General features: G+C 42.8%; 1 protein-coding gene across 1 annotated transcript; it reads right to left on the bottom strand.

Moving 5' to 3' along the window:
- Positions 1 to 2,078: 2,078 nt before the first annotated feature.
- On the bottom strand, positions 2,079 to 19,567 carry LOC146009714 (uncharacterized). The gene is made up of 3 exons (XM_083150171.1): positions 18,818 to 19,567; positions 16,790 to 18,665; positions 2,079 to 5,365 (listed from the first exon to the last, which is right to left on the bottom strand). Exons 1-3 carry the CDS (start codon positions 19,565 to 19,567, stop codon positions 2,517 to 2,519), a joined length of 5,475 nt encoding a protein of 1,824 aa, XP_083006297.1. The 3' UTR covers positions 2,079 to 2,516.
- Between the last annotated feature and the right edge of the window lie 670 nt (positions 19,568 to 20,237).

Here is a 20,237-nt window from a genome sequence, read left to right as displayed (position 1 = left end):
TTGTATAAATATAATGAATTCTTTTATATGTTTAACTGATACGTTTTTATGTATATATTTTTTATACATATTCAAAATATGGACTGCACCCCGTGAGCTGATTGGACTCATGCCCCGTTATTTATGATATACCATCTAACCTGGACTCCACCAATAATGGATCGAATACGACCTGTGTCATAAGTAATGGTGGTGCGTTCCGGAAGAAAGAAAACTTGCGTTCCACAGCCAGGAAACTGACGGAGGGACATGTACGTGACGCCCGTGACGTCACTTCCGGCTACTGAGACCGGAGCGCGGCTTCCCGGGAGATCGGAGCTGCCACAGCTGATGGAAATCTGTTAATTGTATGGGATGGGGGGGTATAAGAAGGCCCCGTCCAATGGTGTCCACTACGCTTCTGAGGAAGGGCACACTAGCCCGAAAGCGCGCTTAAGCCGAGTGAACACCACCGAACGGATCCTGTTCCTGAGGCCGCAAGAGAGGGACTGCACTTTCCAACATCCACCGCTGGTCGGTTGCTTGAAGGACCTGCATGTTCCAGGGCACAGTTCCGGGATCCTGTCACCCTGAGGGTTTTTTTCTGCTTGATTTTATCTACCACATGTGAGTGTATCTAATAAAGTGTTATTTTGTACTTTTGAAAAACGTCTCTGCACTATATATACCTCTAATCAAGTCCACAGGGACATTTCATGTGACAGATCGGAGAGGATGGAAAAGACCTTTTGATATGCCTACAATATCTATCTGAAATGTGAGTGCATTGAATACAACATCAAACCAGCATCTTGTTTCAGACAATATTGCACTATGGTCTTTTTTCCTTTGAGTTTCTTTTAGATCACAGAGACTCTAACGAATATACCTTAGCACATTGTGTAAGTGTTATATATCTGTAAACTCGCCAGTGGATATACACAAAATTGTTGTACGTTCTATGTTTTAAAGCCACGGTGAAGGCTTTGTTGTATCTCCTGGGCTGAGTTTAAATTGCGCTGTGGGTTATTTAGTAAATTCTTTTCATAGTTTTAGCATTCCCTAATAGCAAAACTGTGGCAAGGCATGATGGGACTTGTAGTTTCAAAACAGCTGGAGGGCCATAGTTTGGACATGCCTGTACTAGACCATTGTCATATCACTACATACCTGCGTCATCCATATATGTATTTAACTTTATTTGCATGTGCTGTTACACAGAATATTCAAACTGAAATAGGCAGGAGATTATGGTGTGGATGAGAGACGTTTTATATTGTAGCGAGTGTCAATAGATGATGGTAGACACGTCTGGTTGGCGGTGTTAGACACACCCAATGGTCAGTGTTAGACATGCCTAATAGGTGGTGCCCGGTACACCCCTTTAATGGGGCACCCCCTAGTAAAACGTGCTCTGCAAGCCTATGGTTGTTAATGCCTACAAATGATCTTGTTGAAACAAACCAGCTGATAGTACACAATGAAACAAATTGTCTCAATCATGTCTAGCGACTCTGTGGGACACCTCTGCATTCTTAAGCCAGCAACACGCATTGGGCAATCATACTGTTGTACCTAAAGGCAAGTAAGATGATCAGTAATGGTTTTTGGTGACATGCATCAGTGGCCTATGTGTATAAGATCCAGACGATTAGTGTAATGAACAATCTTACAATATTACTAAACTTAATCTTCTTGCAGGCAGAAGATGTTTGTGAAAACAGACCAATAATGATAGAAATATTATATAATTAGCTTACTCTTGGCTATTAGGGTAATTGGCAATGCAGTGCTAATGGCCTGATGTCAGCAGAATGTGTGGACAACTTTATATAAATAGCCAAACCGAGTTGTTATATTGTGAAAACCCAGGTATTTAGGAGGAGATATAGGTGAACCTGCATAAAAGAGGATTTTATTCAGTATCTTGTCCATTTTGTCCTTTATAAGTGATGCCCACTAGATGGGAAAAATGCAAAGACCGCACTTATGGTTTTATATTCAAAAAAATATGGCATTGAACAATGTGTCTGTGTAATAAAAATGGCTTTAATGCTTTAATGTCTCTTAAAGGTCTTAAAAATTTTATTGTAGCACAATACAGCATATTTTTAAACAATTAAAGAGAGTACATTTTAGTAGCAGATTCTTTTAGAATTAAGATCAAATTAATCATTATTGTGAAATAAACAAAAAAAATTAAGCATCATGAAACTGAACAAACCATATAAGAAACATCTAAATCACTTTGGGGTAGGTTTACTACTGTGTATTGAGTATTTAGAAGTGATAGATGTTGCCCATAGCAACCAATCAGCTTCTTTGAATCAGATGCAAATAATATAGATAATTAATTATTTACTATAGGGCCTTCCTACCATTTTGACTTTCTGCAATTACCGTTTGTTTTATCCCTATTTACAATTGTGAAGCACAACAAAACTTGTTGCACTCCATAAGAAACTGTTTATAATAATATAAGCATATGCAATGTTGCTCGTTAAATCAATGCACTTGAATAATCGTTAACAATTGCTTTACTTGTGTTTTCTTCCAGAATCAGCAAGGACTCTTTGGAGTCTTTCCCAGAAGAGCTGCTGTCCGTTTATGTCATCTGGCCAGGTAAGGTAGGTTTTCCTGTCCATCAGTTTAGTCAGTTTGTGGTAATACTGTAGCTCTTCTCTAGAGATCTTCTCAAGGAAAATAAGTATGAGCGAGTCTTTACTCTCTGCTACAATCCTATAGGTTGCCAACTGCATTTCCAGGGAGCACCAGTTACTTTTTAGGTAACTGCGAGTGATGATACAGATTGTCCACCTACTCTTATATATACTGTCCATAATGTTATCCACAATGTATCTGCCAATCTCAAAGTCCCGGTTATGGATACATACTTTGAAGAAAGAAGGACCGTTTTGCTCTAGGTTGGGTAGAAGCTGTTCCGTCACCCACTGTTCATTGTGAGCGTTGTAAGAAACAAATGCATCATATTCATAATGGTCCAGAGGTCTATGCCTGTTCTTCAGCCAGCATCTAAATGCGTAGAAGAAGTATAATATGTTCCACCAAATACTTTCATAGAAGAGAGACGTGCACATAAACAGTAGGGTAAAGATGAAAGTGGTTAGAAATATTGTGAAATCTAAACCAGTCTGACAGTTTTTCTGCAAAAAGGGAACCAGATAATGAGTTTTTGTATCCACATAACATTCTTGCTCAGAGAAATTAATGATGGACACCGAAGTCCCAGACTGAAGCCATGATAGCATCCAACTGAATATACAATTGCAGGGAAAAGTCGTGTCCACAAAATAAATGTACTTCAAATTAGGCATTTTATCAAATATATTTTCTTTCACTTCCTGCATGTTCTGGTTTTCAATTACAATAAATTCAAGTTCTTGCAAATCGGAGAAAATCTGTGTTGAATCCAAACGTTCTATGCCAGAATTTTTCAAATATAAAACTTTAAGTTGTGATAACCCATGAAACAAATAATGAATATTGATCTGACCTGATTCCACCAGTTTATCAGAATCTTGTAAATAAAAATATTGTAACTTTTTTAAGTGTTGTAGACTGGAATTAAGACAGATCATCCCTGGAACAAACTGGGAATAGGCATTATATGAGAACTTTTCAAGATTTGTAAAATTATCTAAAACTTGTTCATTTGAAGGAAAACAAGAAAAGAACGGGTTATTCTTTAAATGCAACTCTTTTAAACGTGTATATACAAATTCATCGCATGACTCTATAAATATATTAAGTGCTTCTAGCTCCAAACTTTGTAGCACAGAGAATGCATTGAAGTCTTCAGCTGACATGAAAATAACATTGCTTTTTACAAACATTTTTCTTACAGAGGTTGCGATATATTGAGACCATGAAAAATGATTGGTAAATTTTTCAACAGTCAATTTAATTTCCACGAGTTCAGGAAGATCGTTGAATGCTAATTCATCAAATTTTAATATATTGTTTTCATAAACATTTAAATGTGTCAGCGAAAACAGACCGTCAAATGTAAATTCGGAAATAGCAAACAAATAGTTATTTTGTAGATTCAAAACTTTCAGTTGATCTAACCCTTCAAATGCAGGATATTTGATTTGATTTATTTTGTTATTGTCTAATGCTAAGACCTGGAGATTTCCTAAGCACCTAAATTGCCCTCCTTGAAGTTCTGTTAAGTAATTAAAGGATATGTTTAGATAGACTAGTTCCATTAGATATACTGATTCATTTGAGCAAACTTTTAAAACTGTTATTTCATTAGCGTGTAAGTTCAAATCAATTAAATGGTTTAATTTTGTCATTTGTTTAAAATGAATCTTTTTTAACATATTATTAGATATGTCTAATGTCTTTAAGCTTTTGCAGGAGCCTTTGGATGTACTCAGTACAGACAATTCATTGTACATAATCAAAAGCTGTTCTATTTCAAAATGGAAAGCAAACTTACAGATGTCTAGTGAGTCAAAGTACAAGTTTGATAATATAAGGATTTTGATTGTTCTAATACCAGACTGCAATATATCCATCAATTCCAAGCCAGTTTTGTCAACTTTAAAAAGCTTTAGGTAAGGGAAATTGCACAGAGAATTATTTTCAACAGTTCCCAGCTTGTTCTCACTGAGATCAAGATAGCTGATATTAAAATCTAGGAAATGACCATCAGGTAAAGCATATTCTGAAAGGAGACAGTCAGATTCTGCTATTGTGTCAATATTGTTGCAGAAAATGGTCAGGTTTTGTAATCGTTTCATTTGTCTCAATGTTTTTGTTACTTTTGAAATGGAATAAATTTCATTGAATTCCAATATCAGATGTTCTAACTGATCCAGATGTTTAAATATAGAAGGGTCCAAAGTGGAAAAGATCACATTTGAAAGTTTCAGCTCCTGTAGATTTTGTAATCCCACAAAACTATCTTCATGAAAGGTCACGTTACCGAATGTGTAATGTGCCTGTATCCAAAGAGTGGAGAGTTGAGGGAGACCAATGAAGCTTCTTGGTAGAATTTCAAAATTGCCGAAAATATAAAGTGCTTTTAAGACTGTAAATTGGGAGAAAGATTCCGCTTCTATTGTGGCTCCTCGATATTTTGTTAAGCAGAGCCAATCCGTGTCCAAGGGGACCTCTTTCAAGGAGGTATTGAGATTCTCCACCTTGTCACAATTCACTCCAATGGTGAAATCCAGTTGCTCAAATGCAGAACATTTATCGAACGCCAGATCAATGAATCGTGAAAAGTATTTCTTTTCCAGTACCTGGCATTTCTGCCTTAGTACACACTCACAAATTGACCAAGCAGATAGTAAATATATAAGCCAAACCAGGCAAAAGCTTTTGGTGCCCATGATAGTTTTGTTATTGAACTTCTCTAGAATGATCACAAATGTTAACATTTACAGGATTTTGTAGCATGTGTACTGTAGTTAAAATAACTTGCTGATTTCACAACCGTCCACCCTTTTTTAGCTATGCAGAACTATCATTAGTAATAGTGGAACTGAAAGTTGCAATATACAGGTGGGTCCTCATATATCCAGACTCAGTATACCATACAGTGCACAACTGCAATGCTCCGAAAGACGTAGCGTATCATATTTTTCTTTACATTTTGTATCTAATTCGTATTGCTGATGCAGTGATACACCACTCACCGTGTACTAAAGACACTGGGCTGTGTCTTTGACCACACGGAACCTTGCTTGTACAAATCCACAGCCGCTGCATTTGTAACATTCAAATACAATTCAGACTCATTCTCAGGATCGGCCCCACCCCGATGTTTGTCGGACTGAGCATGCGCATGGTCTATTATGTGCATGTGTGAATGGTTTCAGCGAGCATCGGGACGGGCCAGGGGTGGACGGCGGCGGGGATTGGAACGCCCAGCATTTTATGAGCATCCTCATGAAAACGCTGGGCATCCCAAGGCAACACAGGCAGGCCAATGCCTTCAGGGGGGTGGGTGGCTAATGTCACAGGACATGAGTGGCTGCCATGTCTTCGTCCCGTTGGCGCAAAATCAAAGTTAGCTTAAACTGACTTTTATTTGCTAAGGCAGTAGAAATCATTTCATGGTCGGTGACAATCAAATGATTTTGCCTGCTTTAGAGACATGCGAGAGAATGTGTGTTTTCGTTACACATCCCCTCGCATGTTAATCATTGGCGCCAGGGGGGTGGGTGCTAGCGCTTGGACGGACGATGTATCTGGTGCTCATCAATCTGTGATCCTCGCAGCTTACTGAGCCAACCGGAATGACCCCCTAAATGTATTAGTGCAATCTAGCAAAGTAGTTTTGTCGCTTCAAGATGTTTCATTTGTGTTAATAATATGCACATTTTAAATAAATAAGACAAGTTGCCCGTGACCTGGCACACTAATTGAGGATGTTTGGCACAACTGATGCCACGGTGTATGAGGACACAGCTGTACAGTACTACAAATAAAATAGCTATGTACACTTTAGTTTTATTATTACATTTTATTTATAAGGTGCCACGAGTGGTTCGCAGTTCCGTGCATACGGCACACATTAGAACAATACAGGGTACGCAGAACATTACAATAAAGGAAAAACAAAAACAGAGCAAAAGTAACAATTAGCAGCACAATTCTCAGCACACATTACAGCTGAGATGTAAGGAAACAAGGCGTAATTGGTGTACTACTAGGCAACTGTTGGGGGAAAAAAATGACTGGTTAGAAGCAAGAGGAAATTCAAGTATAGATGCTCACCAAGTAGGAGAGAGTTGTAATTGAAGTGCAAGAGAAAAGGGTTGTGAGAGCAGGAGGGCCTGATCCAAGGAGCTTACAATCTAGGGGAGGGGAGGGATACAGACATAAGGCACAAGCAAGCGCATGGTGGTCTGATGGCAGAACGTGAGACAGAGATGGCCAAGGGATAAGACATCAGGCAGGGGCACTAGTTTATGTGGAGGGAAGTGTACGCTTTCATAAACAGGTGGGTTTTTACTGCCCATTTTAAACTTTGCAAAGTCAGAGAGAGTCTAATAGAGTAAGGACGTTCTTCCAGTGAAGAGGCGCAGCTTGGGCAAAGACCTGGTTTTACATGTGGGATGCAGTGGCCCAGGTAAAGGAGAGGCGATGATCATTGGCAAAATGGAGAGGGTAGGAGGGAGTATCTAGGGTGATGAGGTTGGAGCAGTGGAGTTGGAGAGGGCATTGTATGTGAGGGTGAGGTGTTTTATAAGAGGAGTCTGCATGAGAATGGGAGCCACTTCATATTTTTGCTGTAGGGAATTTGCCAATGTGGAGCAGCAGGAAAGGACAGCAGGACAGTTTGGAGGAGAGCATGATGAGAGCATGAGAGGCCAGTGAGTAGAATATTGCAATTCTGTAGTTAAGCCTTGAGATTAACAGTGGATAATTCGTTTAGTCTCACCCTGGTAGAGGAATGGCCTGAGTCATATTGTGTAGCTAGAACTGACAAGATTGGGCCAGAGACTGGGCCTGGTGGCAGAGGAAAAGTAAGTGTCAGGGGTGACACCCCAAGCAGCGGGGTTGGGGAACAGGGGAGATGATGGACACAGATATTGTAAAGAGAGGAGACTCTGGATGGGGGAGTTAGTTTTTCCCATGTTGAGCTTCAGAGAGCACTCAAACATCAAAGAGGAAATGGCAGAGACACAGCTCGAAACCTGACAGAGAACATAAGGTGAAAGGTCAGGAGAGGAAAGGTATAGTTGCATATCTTCAGCATGCAGGCAGGGCTGCCAAGAGGTATGCTGGGCCTGGTAACATTTTGGGGGGTGTCCTTTATCATAGGAGGTGTAGCCACATCCCACAATGAGGCCACATCCCCAAAATGTTTACTGTGGGTGAAAAAAACAAGAGGGGGGCGTGTTATTGCCTACCCCCCACCTCAGCAGGAGCAGCAGCACACACCTACAGCATGTCCTGTGCTGACAGAAAGCTCAGCATGAGCTCTCACGCTGTCAGTGAGGTAAGGTAGCTGTATATATGTGTGTGGGGGAGTATGTTACCTTGACATTCACTGTTGTGAATTTGAATCCTTGTGTTTTCTGCCCCAGTATCCCTCACAGCCACCGTTGGAGCATGCTGGGCATCCATGGGCCCTTTACAGTATCTGCTGGAGCTCACGGGTGCCTCTGGTCCCCTCTCAGCCTCCTCTGTTGCCCACTCTATACACCTGGTGAATTCACAACGCCGCTGGAGCACTGCACCCATCAAGTCTACGCTCCATTGTCCATGTCGAAATTCTGGACAAAAAATATCGGAAAAACCCATGTCGACCTTTTGGCGGTCGACCCTCCCCATGCTGACATAATGCTTGTGTCGACATAACGACCCTGTTGACCTAACCCATGTTGACATTTCTGCATGTCGACCTTAATGTATGTCGACCTAATGCTTGTTGACCATCATGCTGTCTACCCAATGATCCCAACCCTCGGGAAGCCTCTAGCAAACTCAAAGGTGGGGGGTGAGATGATGTGCCAGTGCTGCTGGCTGGAACCTGCCCTAACTGTGCAGAGTTTGTTTATTCTCCCCATGGGTTTCCTCCGGTACTCCGGTTTCCTCCCACAATCCAAAAATATACTGGTAGGTTATTTGGCTCTTAACAAAATTAACCTTAGAATGAATGTGTGCGCATGCACATGTGGTAGGGAATATAGATTGCCCCGCTCTAGCCACATAACTCTACTCCCTTCACTGGCTGCCCATAAAATGGTGAACCATTTTCAAGATCAACTTACTGAGTTTCAAAGTCCTACATGACCAAGGTCCAAGGTACCTGTAGCAGCTTCTGATTCCAAACTGTCCCACCCGATTACTGCAATCTGTAGATGAAGGACTTTTAGCAGTACCTAGGATCTCACGTAATTCATCCAGGGGTAAAGCTTTTAGCCATGCAGCTCCAACTTTATGGAACTCACTTCCCCGCACACTTCGAGAGGCCCCCACTCTAGAATGCTTTAAAAATTCAAGACTTTCCTGTTTACTCAAGCATTTCCTTCATTCCCTTAAACATTGTTTATGAAAAGCTTTTCTGTACTTCATAGATTCTGTACTGTACTGGAGAAAGAGCGCTATATACTGTAAATATTTTTTTTTTTATTATTATTATTATTATTATTATAAGCTCCACCAGGGCAGGGACTGATGTGAATGTTCAAATATTATCTGTAAAGCGCTGCAGAATATGTATGCGCTATATAAGAAACTGTTAATAAATAAATAAAAATACTTGTCCCAAGCTGGTTAAGCCCTCCCTTGTCCATCATCTGTCCATCTGCAGTGACTCTGTCTCTCTCTGCCTCTATCTCTCCATGACACTCCCTATCTCCCTCTCCGTGAAATGGTCTTTCTTTCCCTCCCCCTGACAGTCTCTCTCTTACCCTCTCTCACTGACACAGTCTCTTGTCTTGATAACCTCTCCCTTTCCTTGTCTCTCCCAGTTTCTCTCCCTGACACCCTTTCTCTTCTTGTCTCTCCCTCTTTCTCTCCTTGACACTCTCTGACTCCCATCTTTCTCTATCTCTCCTTCCCTGACATTCATTCTCTCTCTCTCTCTCTCTCTCTCTCATGTGCACCACTCTGGCACCATCTCTTTCTTACTCCTCCCCCTTCTCTCTCACTGACACTCCCTCACTCCTATTTCTCATTCCCTATTATTTCCAGGAAGCTCTCTTTATCCCTTACCACCCCTCTCTCCCTCTTTTTTCCACACTCTTTCTTTCCCCCCAACATCCTCTGTAACTCTCACTCTCTTCTTCTCCCCCCAACAGGCATTGTAATAACAGTGGTAGGGGGAGCCCTTTCAAGATTTTGCTATGGGATCCTCAAAATTATATTTATGCCCCTGCCTTAGACTCTCACCCTGTCACCCACCACATAGGCTTTGAGGTATTTGAAAGATCAGCAAGACACTTTGGACCTTGTTGGATGTTGCAATATGGGTGCTGGTTCTAATAGGGCCACGATAATAGTTCAAACTTCAGGGTCCCAAAAATGTAGGTCCTCCACTGTACATATACAAAAAGGTAAAGTGCCCCTCAATTGTTTACCTGCAAACCCTATTTTATTATATGTCAGCTATTTTTAGGCAATATACATTTAGTGAACTTTTTCTAACAATTGGAGCCCAATTCAGACCTGATCGCTGTGTTGTGAATTCACAAGCTGGCCAGGTATCAAATGCGTACGGGTCACAATAAGCATGCGAATCGCCAAACAGAAACAGAGAACGACCAAGGATTTTATTCTCAACCTGCCCACTATTTGACTGACAGGAAGCCACCGTTTGTGGGCGGCAACTTGCTGTTTTCTGGGTGTGCCTGAAAAAATGCAGGCATGCCAAGGCACTCTAGGGGAGGGTGCGCGACTTAAGTGCCAGGTTTGATCATGAATGTCTCTGTCGCGGAGTTGTGGAAGGGTCCCACAAGAGCTACACAGACTTGCATAAGGTAAGTGGCGATCAGGTCTGAATCAGGCCCTTGTTCGCCACTAATATATTATATTATTTATAATTGCTGAACTATTACTAGTGCTGTTCTTTACATTGCTCCACTGCCTGCACTCATTACCTCCACTGCCTGCCTGTCAGTCACCTCTGCTGCCCTCCTGTCACTCACCTCCGCTGCCCGCCGTCCTCTCGTGGCTTTCATTCCTGGCTGTCACTAAGCAACCAGGATGCTGTTGTGTACACTCCCAGCAGCAGGTGAATTAATTAGGACATGGGAGGCCGGTCTGCTGGGCTTCTTTCTATTGACCAGGAGCTTCCCATTAAGGAAGCCAGGCCTGACAACAGACGCTGGTGATAGTGCCTGTTCCTTGCTACTGGGTTGTTCCTCCTGGAGCTACTGCCTGCCGGTCATTTACCTTTCCATGCCATCCTGTGGTTTCACCACCTCTGCCACCTGCTGGTGACTTCATCCACCGACTTGTTCTTCAGTCCTTGAGTTACCCGTGTTCTGGGGGTTGTCGCCATCTCTTTTGTGAGATATGCTATTTATGTGAATTGTGTGGTTTATCTTTATTATTGTATTTTTGGTGTGGTGTATTTTTATTGTGTATTGCAGGGTCTGTGTCCCTTGAGATTGTGCGGCAAACAATCTTGTTTTAGCGTCGAGGTTGCAGGTCTATTAGTTATTTGCGACGAGGTTGCAGTATTTTCCGTTGATTGCAACAAGGTCGCTTGTTTAGTTTCCTTCTTTTTTGTAGGTAGCGTTAGTTAGTTTTCCTCTAGCCTACTTCCAGGGAATTCCAGATCCTTGTACCACGTAAAACCTGGCAGCACCGGAGTTGGGGCGGACCTAATTTACCCATTCAAAGTGTCTGTTAAAGGTGAAGCCTAGCACTTCAGGATCTGGTTGCCCCTAGATAGACACAATAGAGGTAGAGTAGGGATTTGCGGTAACCATTCTAAACAGCAGTCATGGCTGCGGGGTTCACACCCTGGATCATAACAGCTACCATCTGCAGTCAGATGACTGTCATCTCCAATCAGTGGTAAGCCAAGGGTATAAAGCCAGAATCCCAGCACTGTCCTAGCACTGTCTAATCACCACTTCTTTGTTGTCTACAACCTGCTGTGAGCTTTCATTTGCCTCTGTCGGTTATCTGAGACTTCAGTGATATTTAGTATAGCATACACACTGACCAATATATCGTTAACAATATCGGACTCTCATTCCGTACATGCAGTCTCTGATGATACTGTCAAATTGAGCTTCATGTACAGATGACAATGGGGGTGCATTGGATAAATTGAGCATACACACTTGCCGATGTTCTCGATATATCGTTATCAATATCTGTATTGTGCATATTATATTTTCTGAGAAATAGTACCCAAATCACAGGGGAGGATTTTACATTGATTCCAAAACAGGTGAGATCTGTCGAAAATATCGATGGGAGTCTGATGGGAAAACCTGAGCCAGGGCACAAATTCCCTCGGATCCCTGAAGTTTGGGTGGGCTTGGTTTTCAAAGAACAAGCTTCATGTTCCAGATATTATACCATAAACATTATGGACATCTCCCAGTGTTCATTTTGGATTCTCACCCCAATGTCTGGTCTCTAGGTCAGGGACATTTGGCATGGTCATATATGTCCAGACAGAGGTGCCAACAGGTGTCCTTGTGCAGGAAATGTGAGGTGGACCTGGCCAATGCAGGGAGGGGAACCTGGTGATTGCAAGGCACTCCCCCGCCTCAGAAAGTACAGTTGGTAATCATGCATGAATGACGCAGGGGTGCAGTCATGAGGACTGAAATTGACCAACCCCCCACTTTCCCTGCTCTCTTCCCAGTGCTCCCATGGACCCCTTGGGAGCATGGGAGCACCAGTACCATCCCCCTCTCAGCATCACTGTGTACTGATATGTAGCTGAAAATATATTTTATATGTGCCTCTGAGTTGTGTTCTTTTGCAGACTGATGTACAGGAAACACACTATTCATAATGCAGGGTGGTAGCTATAAAAATAGGTTTACAGAAGGAAAATGCTGCTTGCAGTTCTCTGAAGATATTGCTAACACACTTAAAGCCTAAGCACACATGTAAAACCTAACCACTTCCTCAAAGTATCATTCTGCTGATGCCTGACAGTATATAAAAAGTAAGAAAAAAATAACAAAAAAGTAAAAAATAAATATGTTGTATTTACTTAGTTTATTTCAACTTGACAATGCTAAAGCTGGATTGAATTGTTTGCCTATGAATTTTGCAGATTTTTTTTTTTTTTTAAAGATTACATTTTTATTGAGTTTTTAACAATGTGTCAAGTAGACACCAAGGAAAGGGGTACAGAATGGAGAAGAGGGAGGAGAAGGGGAAATGGGGGTACAACACATCGCAATTAACAATATAATGCATCTCATACACATTGAAAGCATGATTAAATCAATGTATAAGCCAGGACGAAAAAAAAAAAAAAAAAAACTATAGTTATCCGACATTAGAATCTGAATTCCATATGGGAAGGTAAGTTTTCACATTGAAGGGGGTTTGTAACTAGTCAATTTTCAGAGGGCTTGTAAGTCTATAGGCTATCCAGGGGGACCATTTTGCTATCTGGGATATATGAGATCCCGTCCAAGCTGCTCTGTTTCACACCGATAGTGGTCGTGGACCATTTATTCTATATTTAAAATTGTGGGGACCAGAGGAGTCTGCCAGTGGCTAGCTAGGAATAATTTAGTAGAGATTAAGATGTGGCCTAGGACATTCTGAGTATCTTTAGGGGTGTGGACCGGGAACAAGTGGAATAGGGCCACCCTCGGTTGAGGGGATATGTTAACACCTGAGATTTCTGAGAGTAGTCTAAATACCCTACACCACATTCCCATTAGTCTACGGCACGACCAAAATATGTGATATAGTGTTCCGACTCCTCCGCATTGTCTCCAACATGAGTTGGGGGTGGATGGCCAAATAGTGTGGAGAAGGGCAGGCGTTAGGTATTGTCTTTGGATCAATTTGTAAAATTGTTTTTCTGAGACTGGCATATTGAAGAGTCAAAGCAACTATAAAAAATGGCCTTCCAATCTTCATCGGACAAAGGGATTGCCAGATCACGTTCCCAAAAGTTTAGTTTAACGGTCCACTGTGGATCTTTAAGCAGAGTGTACCACCACGATATATAGAGCCTCTGGAGTTTGTTCTTGTAAGTCTGTGTAGAATATATTTAGGAATAGGAACTATTTTATGTGCAGGGGAACCCACGTTTTGAACCCAATGACGCAGTTGGAGGAATTTATAGAATTGCTTAGGGGGAATTGCAAAAGAGGATTGTATGTCGCTAAATGGCAATATGGTGCCTTCTCTGAGAATGTTACCCAAAGTCAAAATGCCTTGTGAGGTCCAGGAATCTAGCGATAAATTTGGAATCACATGAGCTATTCCCTTTAGGGACAGCTTGGGAGGCGGAGAGTGATTTCAGGGATTAACGACACTAGCGAAAGCCAAGAGCGTCTAGCGGATTAGAGAATGGAAGATTGCTCAACAACTTTTGGGGATTCTGATAGAGGAAGCCATAAGATATCCATGAGTGGGATCTGTAGAGGGATTCCCCTCTCCAACAGGACCCAGGGTTTAGGATCTCTGTTGGTGAACCACGCGTATAGGGGCGATAGGATACACGCTATTTGGTAGGCGTATAGATCTGGGAACGCTAGTCCCCCCTTAGATTTAGGAAGGCATAATTTGCTTCTGGCTAGTCTAGGTTTCTTACCCCTCCAAATATATTTTGAGAATAAGGCATTAAATTTATTTAACAGATTTTTTGGAAGGAGAATAGGGATGGTTCTAAAGAGATAAAGTAGTTTAGGGAGGAGTACCATCTTCAGAGCTGATATACGTCCTAGCCATGAAGTTTCCAAAAGCATCCATTCATTGGTCATCTGGAAAAATGTATGTAGTAAAGGAAGGTAGTTAGCGGCAATTAGATCTGGTACTTTAGGGTTACTTTAATGCCAAGGTATTTTAGGCTATCATACTGCCAAGAGTAGTCGTATTTCCCTCTTAACTCATCAAGAGTACTCTTCGGGATATTTATTGGCAAAGCCTCCGTCTTTGAGCTATTTAATTTAATAATAGGAAACTGAAGAATAGATAGACAGAATTTTGTGTAGGGCAGTCAGGGAGGATGAGGGGTTTGTAATTGCTAGGAGAATGTCATCCGCAAATAGGACATGCAAGGGGAATTTTACAGATATTTTAAAGAATAGAGAAGAAATAAAGCAAAAAACAATAAAAACTGTTCTTTTGAGGGAAGGTGGGCCGAGGTGGGTGGAAGTGGGTACAGCAGCCATCTTGGGCGAATGTGTTACTTGAATTCCAGGACCACTGTCCACTTCAAGCCAACTAACCAGATTGGGCTCAGATTGCTGGCTGGTATGAGGGGAAGACCTTGAGATTGGTGCACCTCTTGCTGTGCAATTGATGTTCCTGATGCTCACTGCATTCATAGTGGATATATTAGTTGAAACATTCAGTACAGTCCCTGAATCCATGGCAAACGCAGGATTTTAAGAGAGTGGTTTCCAATTGTAATCCAAAATCTTCCACTTTGCATCCCATAAAGGCCCATACACACTTGAAGACTTTGCCAAAATCTGTGATAGATATATATTTAATCAAAGTAGTGCATACACACTGAGCTATTTTCCCCAAAGAGCAAGAGATTTTCAGGAGGCAAAAGACTTTGCTGAAAATCTTTCACTATAAATGGGCTGGGTTTGAATTCCAAGGGTTCCATATATACATTGGTGGCAGTGGGCATATAAATATATGAACATTGATGGACAATGATGGCAGTAATGGGTACATTGCTGGCCTGCACAATAACAAAATATACATTGGTGGGCAGTGTTAGTGCTAATTAATGCATTGCTGGCGCAGACCAGCAATGTATACGTTACCACCAACACTGCCCACCAATGTTTATATAATGATATATGCCCACTGCCACCAATGTATATTTATTTAAATGCAAACTACCCACCTATGTATTTATTTAAATGGCATTCGCATATGCCACCACAACCCACCCCGCGCGCGTCCCCAGAGCGTCTCGGCAGCCGTCGCCACATCATCCGCTACCCCCATGGAGCGACGCGGCAGCCCTCACCGCATCAACCGCCAGGCTCTTCCCCCCACCAGTGGAGCCATGCAGCGCCGACCGCATCCCCCGCAAGCCCCTTCCCTCCCTCGGAGCGATGCGGCATCATATTTCCCCCGTGGTGCAATGCGGCAGCTGCATCACCACCCCACCCCCCAGTGGAGCGGGAAAGTGCCAGAGTGCCCCCCCCCTTTGGCCGTCCCCCATGGAATCAGATGAGGACACACACAGCTCGCCACCGATGTTTATAGTTTTATATGCCCACTGCCACCAATGTATTCATTTAAATGCATCAACAATATATTATAATCTTTTATATATATATATATATATATATTTTTATATATATATATATATATACGTGGGGTACGAGCCGGCACTCACTCCTAATAGTGGTCACTTGCCTCCGGGTGCCCTCCGCATGAAATGAACAAGCTTAGGGAAAAGGCGGCGTCACTCCAAAAGGACTTTGAAAAAGAGTTCTTTAATGAAATAACATAACGTATGGACACAACGCTATGTGTCGACGTTTCAATGTCCAGGCATTTTTTTCAAGACAGCGTGTGTCAAACAACTAGAATACAATACCATAAACAAATTTATACTCACGATCCCACATGGAGGTCCGCCCGGCCGCCGAGTGTGTCAGGACTTCCCCCATCACGTGGGCGTCGCTCTAACACTGACGGCATCCAGTGCGCGCCCGTTGCTAGGTGCTGCTCAGGACGCTAGATACCGTCCCCGGCAGCCGGACTAACCTACAACAGAGAAAGACATGCAGCGTGGGTTACAAGTAAAGATACAAAATATGACAAAGGTGTGCATTAATGTACAGTTCTAAGCACAGAATATGGTGAATGGCAATGATCATGGATACTGGAGACGAGGCATAGACTTATAAAAATACATTCCAATTTAAGCGCTCATTTAAGCCTTGCGGCTTGGAAGTGCCCAACCTATAAATCCATTTGGATTCTAGCCGCAATAGTGAACCGTCCCTGTCGCCCCCACGTCTGAGGGGGGGCACATGATCAATGAGGATAAAACGTATATCGCTAACAGTATGGTTAGCCTCCAACCAGTGCCTAGCAATAGGTTGGTCAGCCGACTTAGTCCGCAGAGCTGTGTTGATAGATGACCGGTGCAGGGCCATACGCTCCCGTATGGTCCGCACCGTCTTACCTATGTAATGTAATTTACAAGGACAGAACATAAGGTACACAACGTGTGTTGTTAAGCATGTGAGTACATGTTTAATATGTATGATGGTAGAGTTGTTAGGGCTCATGAAGTTGCGACAGACCACCATATTCTTGCAGGTCGTACAATTTAGGCATCGGTAACAACCAGGTGCCCTCTGAAGAAAAGTAGACGAGGGAGGTCTCGGTGGGGTATCAAACCCGGTGATATCCGTGTGTACCACCCTGTCTTTAATGTTCCTTCCCCGAGTATAACAGGCCATCGGTCTGGTATTCCTAAAACACGGTAAGGTGTCATCAGTTTTAACTATGGGCCATAGGGCCTTGGTTGCTCTTTGTACCACAGGGCTGGATGTGGAAAACTCCTGCTTCCAAGGTAAGACGCCTGTATTGGAACGTGGTGTGGGGACCAAAAGTGATTGGCGAGGTAGGGCTAGTGTCTCCATCTGTTGCTTCCTGAGTTGAGATAAGTCATACCCTCTGGTGGCAAAGCGGGTGACGACTTGATTGGTACTGGCCACAGCTGCTTCCTTAGTGCTAGATATGCGAGCCACACGTAGCAATTGGGACTTAGGAAGGCCTCTCTTGAGGGGCTTGGGATGGTGGCTGGAGGCCAACAACAGGGTGTTCCGGTCGGTGGGCTTCGTGAACACTGACGTAGATATCTGGCCCTGACTGATGGAAACCAATACATCAAGATAATTGATGTGTTCGCTCTGAATGTTCATGGTATATTTTATCGGAGAATCACTCTGATTGATAATATTAACATGATCTTCCAGTAGTTGTGTGGGTCCCGACCATAGACAAAACAGGTCATCTATGAAGCGGACATATAGTATGGCATATTGTTGGAAAATGGGGTGCTTGAGAAAACTGTTGGTTTCTTCTGCGAACATGTAAATATTCGCGAAGCTGGGAGCTACCGGGCTCCCCATTGCACACCCACTTGTTTGAACATAATATGCTCCGTTATACATAAAGTAGTTTCGCTCCAATGTGAGAGATAGTAACTTCAAAAACAAAGAATGGTCCAAATCAATGATGTTGTTTTGATGAATGAACCTGGCCACTGCCTCCACTCCCGCTTGCTGTGGGATGGAGGTATAGAGACTACTCACATCCAGAGTAACTAGCACAGTGTTCGGAGGTATGTCTGTGAGTTCTTGTAACCGCATTAGGAAAGCAGATGTGTCCTTTATGAATGTGGGTTGCCGCTGGATATGCGGTTGGAGAATGTTATCCAGGAATTTTGAGACGGGCTGGTACAAAGAATTGTTGGCACTAATGATTGGACGTCCCGGCGGGTTGTCAACCGACTTGTGGATTTTCGGGACCGTGTATATGATAGGAGTGACAGGATGTTTCTGAAACAATGCCTGTGCCAAATCCATATCAATGATGTGGTTTTGTACTGCTTCCTGGAGGACATTCTCTAATTCATATTGATATGAGCGGGTAGGATCCATGGAAAGTGGTTGGTAGGTCTGGGACATATTCAGCTGAGATTCCAACTCACGCTTGTAATCATGTAAGTCCTGTATCACGATTGCGCCACCTTTGTCCGCCGGGCGGATAATAATATGGCGGTAGTTGGACAAGATGGATAACGCGTTCTGCTCAGCTCTGGATAAATTATGGTGGATGGAGGGTTTAGCTGCATTGTACTTAATTACAGATTCTGCCACCAGACGTGTGAAGGTGGGTACAGACTTGTTGGTAGAAGGCGGGTCAAACGTAGATTTTGTACGTGACCTGATGAAATCTTGTGTAACAGAATTGGGAGAGAGTTCAGGATGGTTTTGAAAATGTTCACGCAACCTCAAGTTGCGATGGAACCTGTGTTGGTCGATTTGCCACTGTACATCATTATGAGGATTAGTTGGAACAAATGACAATCCTTTGTTTAATACAGAAAGTTCCGAGTCAGTGAGGGTATGAGTAGATAAATTATAGATCAGGTTCTGAGGGCTTTCAGCTCGCGTGATCCTTTCGTTTTGGCCCCCCCTACGGGTGGACGTCCTCTTGCTCTGCCTTTTTTGGGCTGAGTAGCCAGATCCTGCCCTAAAGGGGGTAACCCCGATGACTGTGGATCATCAGAATCCTGGACTCGAAAGTCACTATCCGAGTTTGAGGTGGGGGTTTCGCGACTGCGGTTTTCCCGTCTGCGACGGTAGTCTTGTGAACCGCTACGTTGGTAATTTCTTGGTGTAGAGTCGCCTCCCATCAACCACCTATAAACTCGGTTCTCCTCATAGTCCCGGGAGACTATGGATAGTTTATTAGCCTTGAATAGTAGTAATTCTTTTCTGTAGGTGGCAATTTTTTGAGCTAAATTTTGTTGCCAATCTGGATTCTCCTCAATGATTTGGGGCACATTGTATTGTGCTTCCATATTGGCGATCTTTTCTTTCACCAGCACTAACTCTCTAGATGATTCTTCAATTACAAGCAACATAAGGTCGTTGCTACATTTATTTAATATGCCCACCCATTTGGCACAGAAATCCGGATTGAAACGCCCGATGGTTGGGGTGTTCCTAATCCGGAATCCTCTGGGTATCATCTGCAATCGAAAGTACTTGGATAAAGAAGTTCCGTGCAGATTGTAATCAACCTCACGTTTCTTCAGGTAATACAATTGGTGCATAACTTCATCCACTGTGGTGTCAGCAGCCGTTTCATCATCAGTGTCGGCAAACAGGATATTCTGTGCTTGCGCATCGTTATAACTGTGCAGTAATCCCTTAGTGGGTGGCATGGATCGGCACCCTGATGCTGTAGATGGTTGCATGTCTGTTGCAGTCGTGGACGTGCTGATATAACAATAAACAATAATGGTATGGGGTGCCTTGGTCCGGGTGGACTGAATAAACAGTCCTGTCGATACATGCAACCATCTACAGCATCAGGGTGCCGATCCATGCCACCCACTAAGGGATTACTGCACAGTTATAACGATGCGCAAGCACAGAATATCCTGTTTGCCGACACTGATGATGAAACGGCTGCTGACACCACAGTGGATGAAGTTATGCACCAATTGTATTACCTGAAGAAACGTGAGGTTGATTACAATCTGCACGGAACTTCTTTATCCAAGTACTTTCGATTGCAGATGATACCCAGAGGATTCCGGATTAGGAACATCCCAACCATCGGGCGTTTCAATCCGGATTTCTGTGCCAAATGGGTGGGCATATTAAATAAATGTAGCAACGACCTTATGTTGCTTGTAATTGAAGAATCATCTAGAGAGTTAGTGCTGGTGAAAGAAAAGATCGCCAATATGGAAGCACAATACAATGTGCCCCAAATCATTGAGGAGAATCCAGATTGGCAACAAAATTTAGCTCAAAAAATTGCCACCTACAGAAAAGAATTACTACTATTCAAGGCTAATAAACTATCCATAGTCTCCCGGGACTATG

This window comes from Crinia signifera, chromosome 6 (genome assembly GCF_055691185.1).
Source record: "Crinia signifera chromosome 6, ASM5569118v1, whole genome shotgun sequence".
Lineage (NCBI taxonomy): Eukaryota > Metazoa > Chordata > Amphibia > Anura > Myobatrachidae > Crinia > Crinia signifera.
The sequence above is the reverse complement of the archived record's forward strand: the minus strand, read 5'-3'. Positions and strand labels throughout refer to the sequence as shown.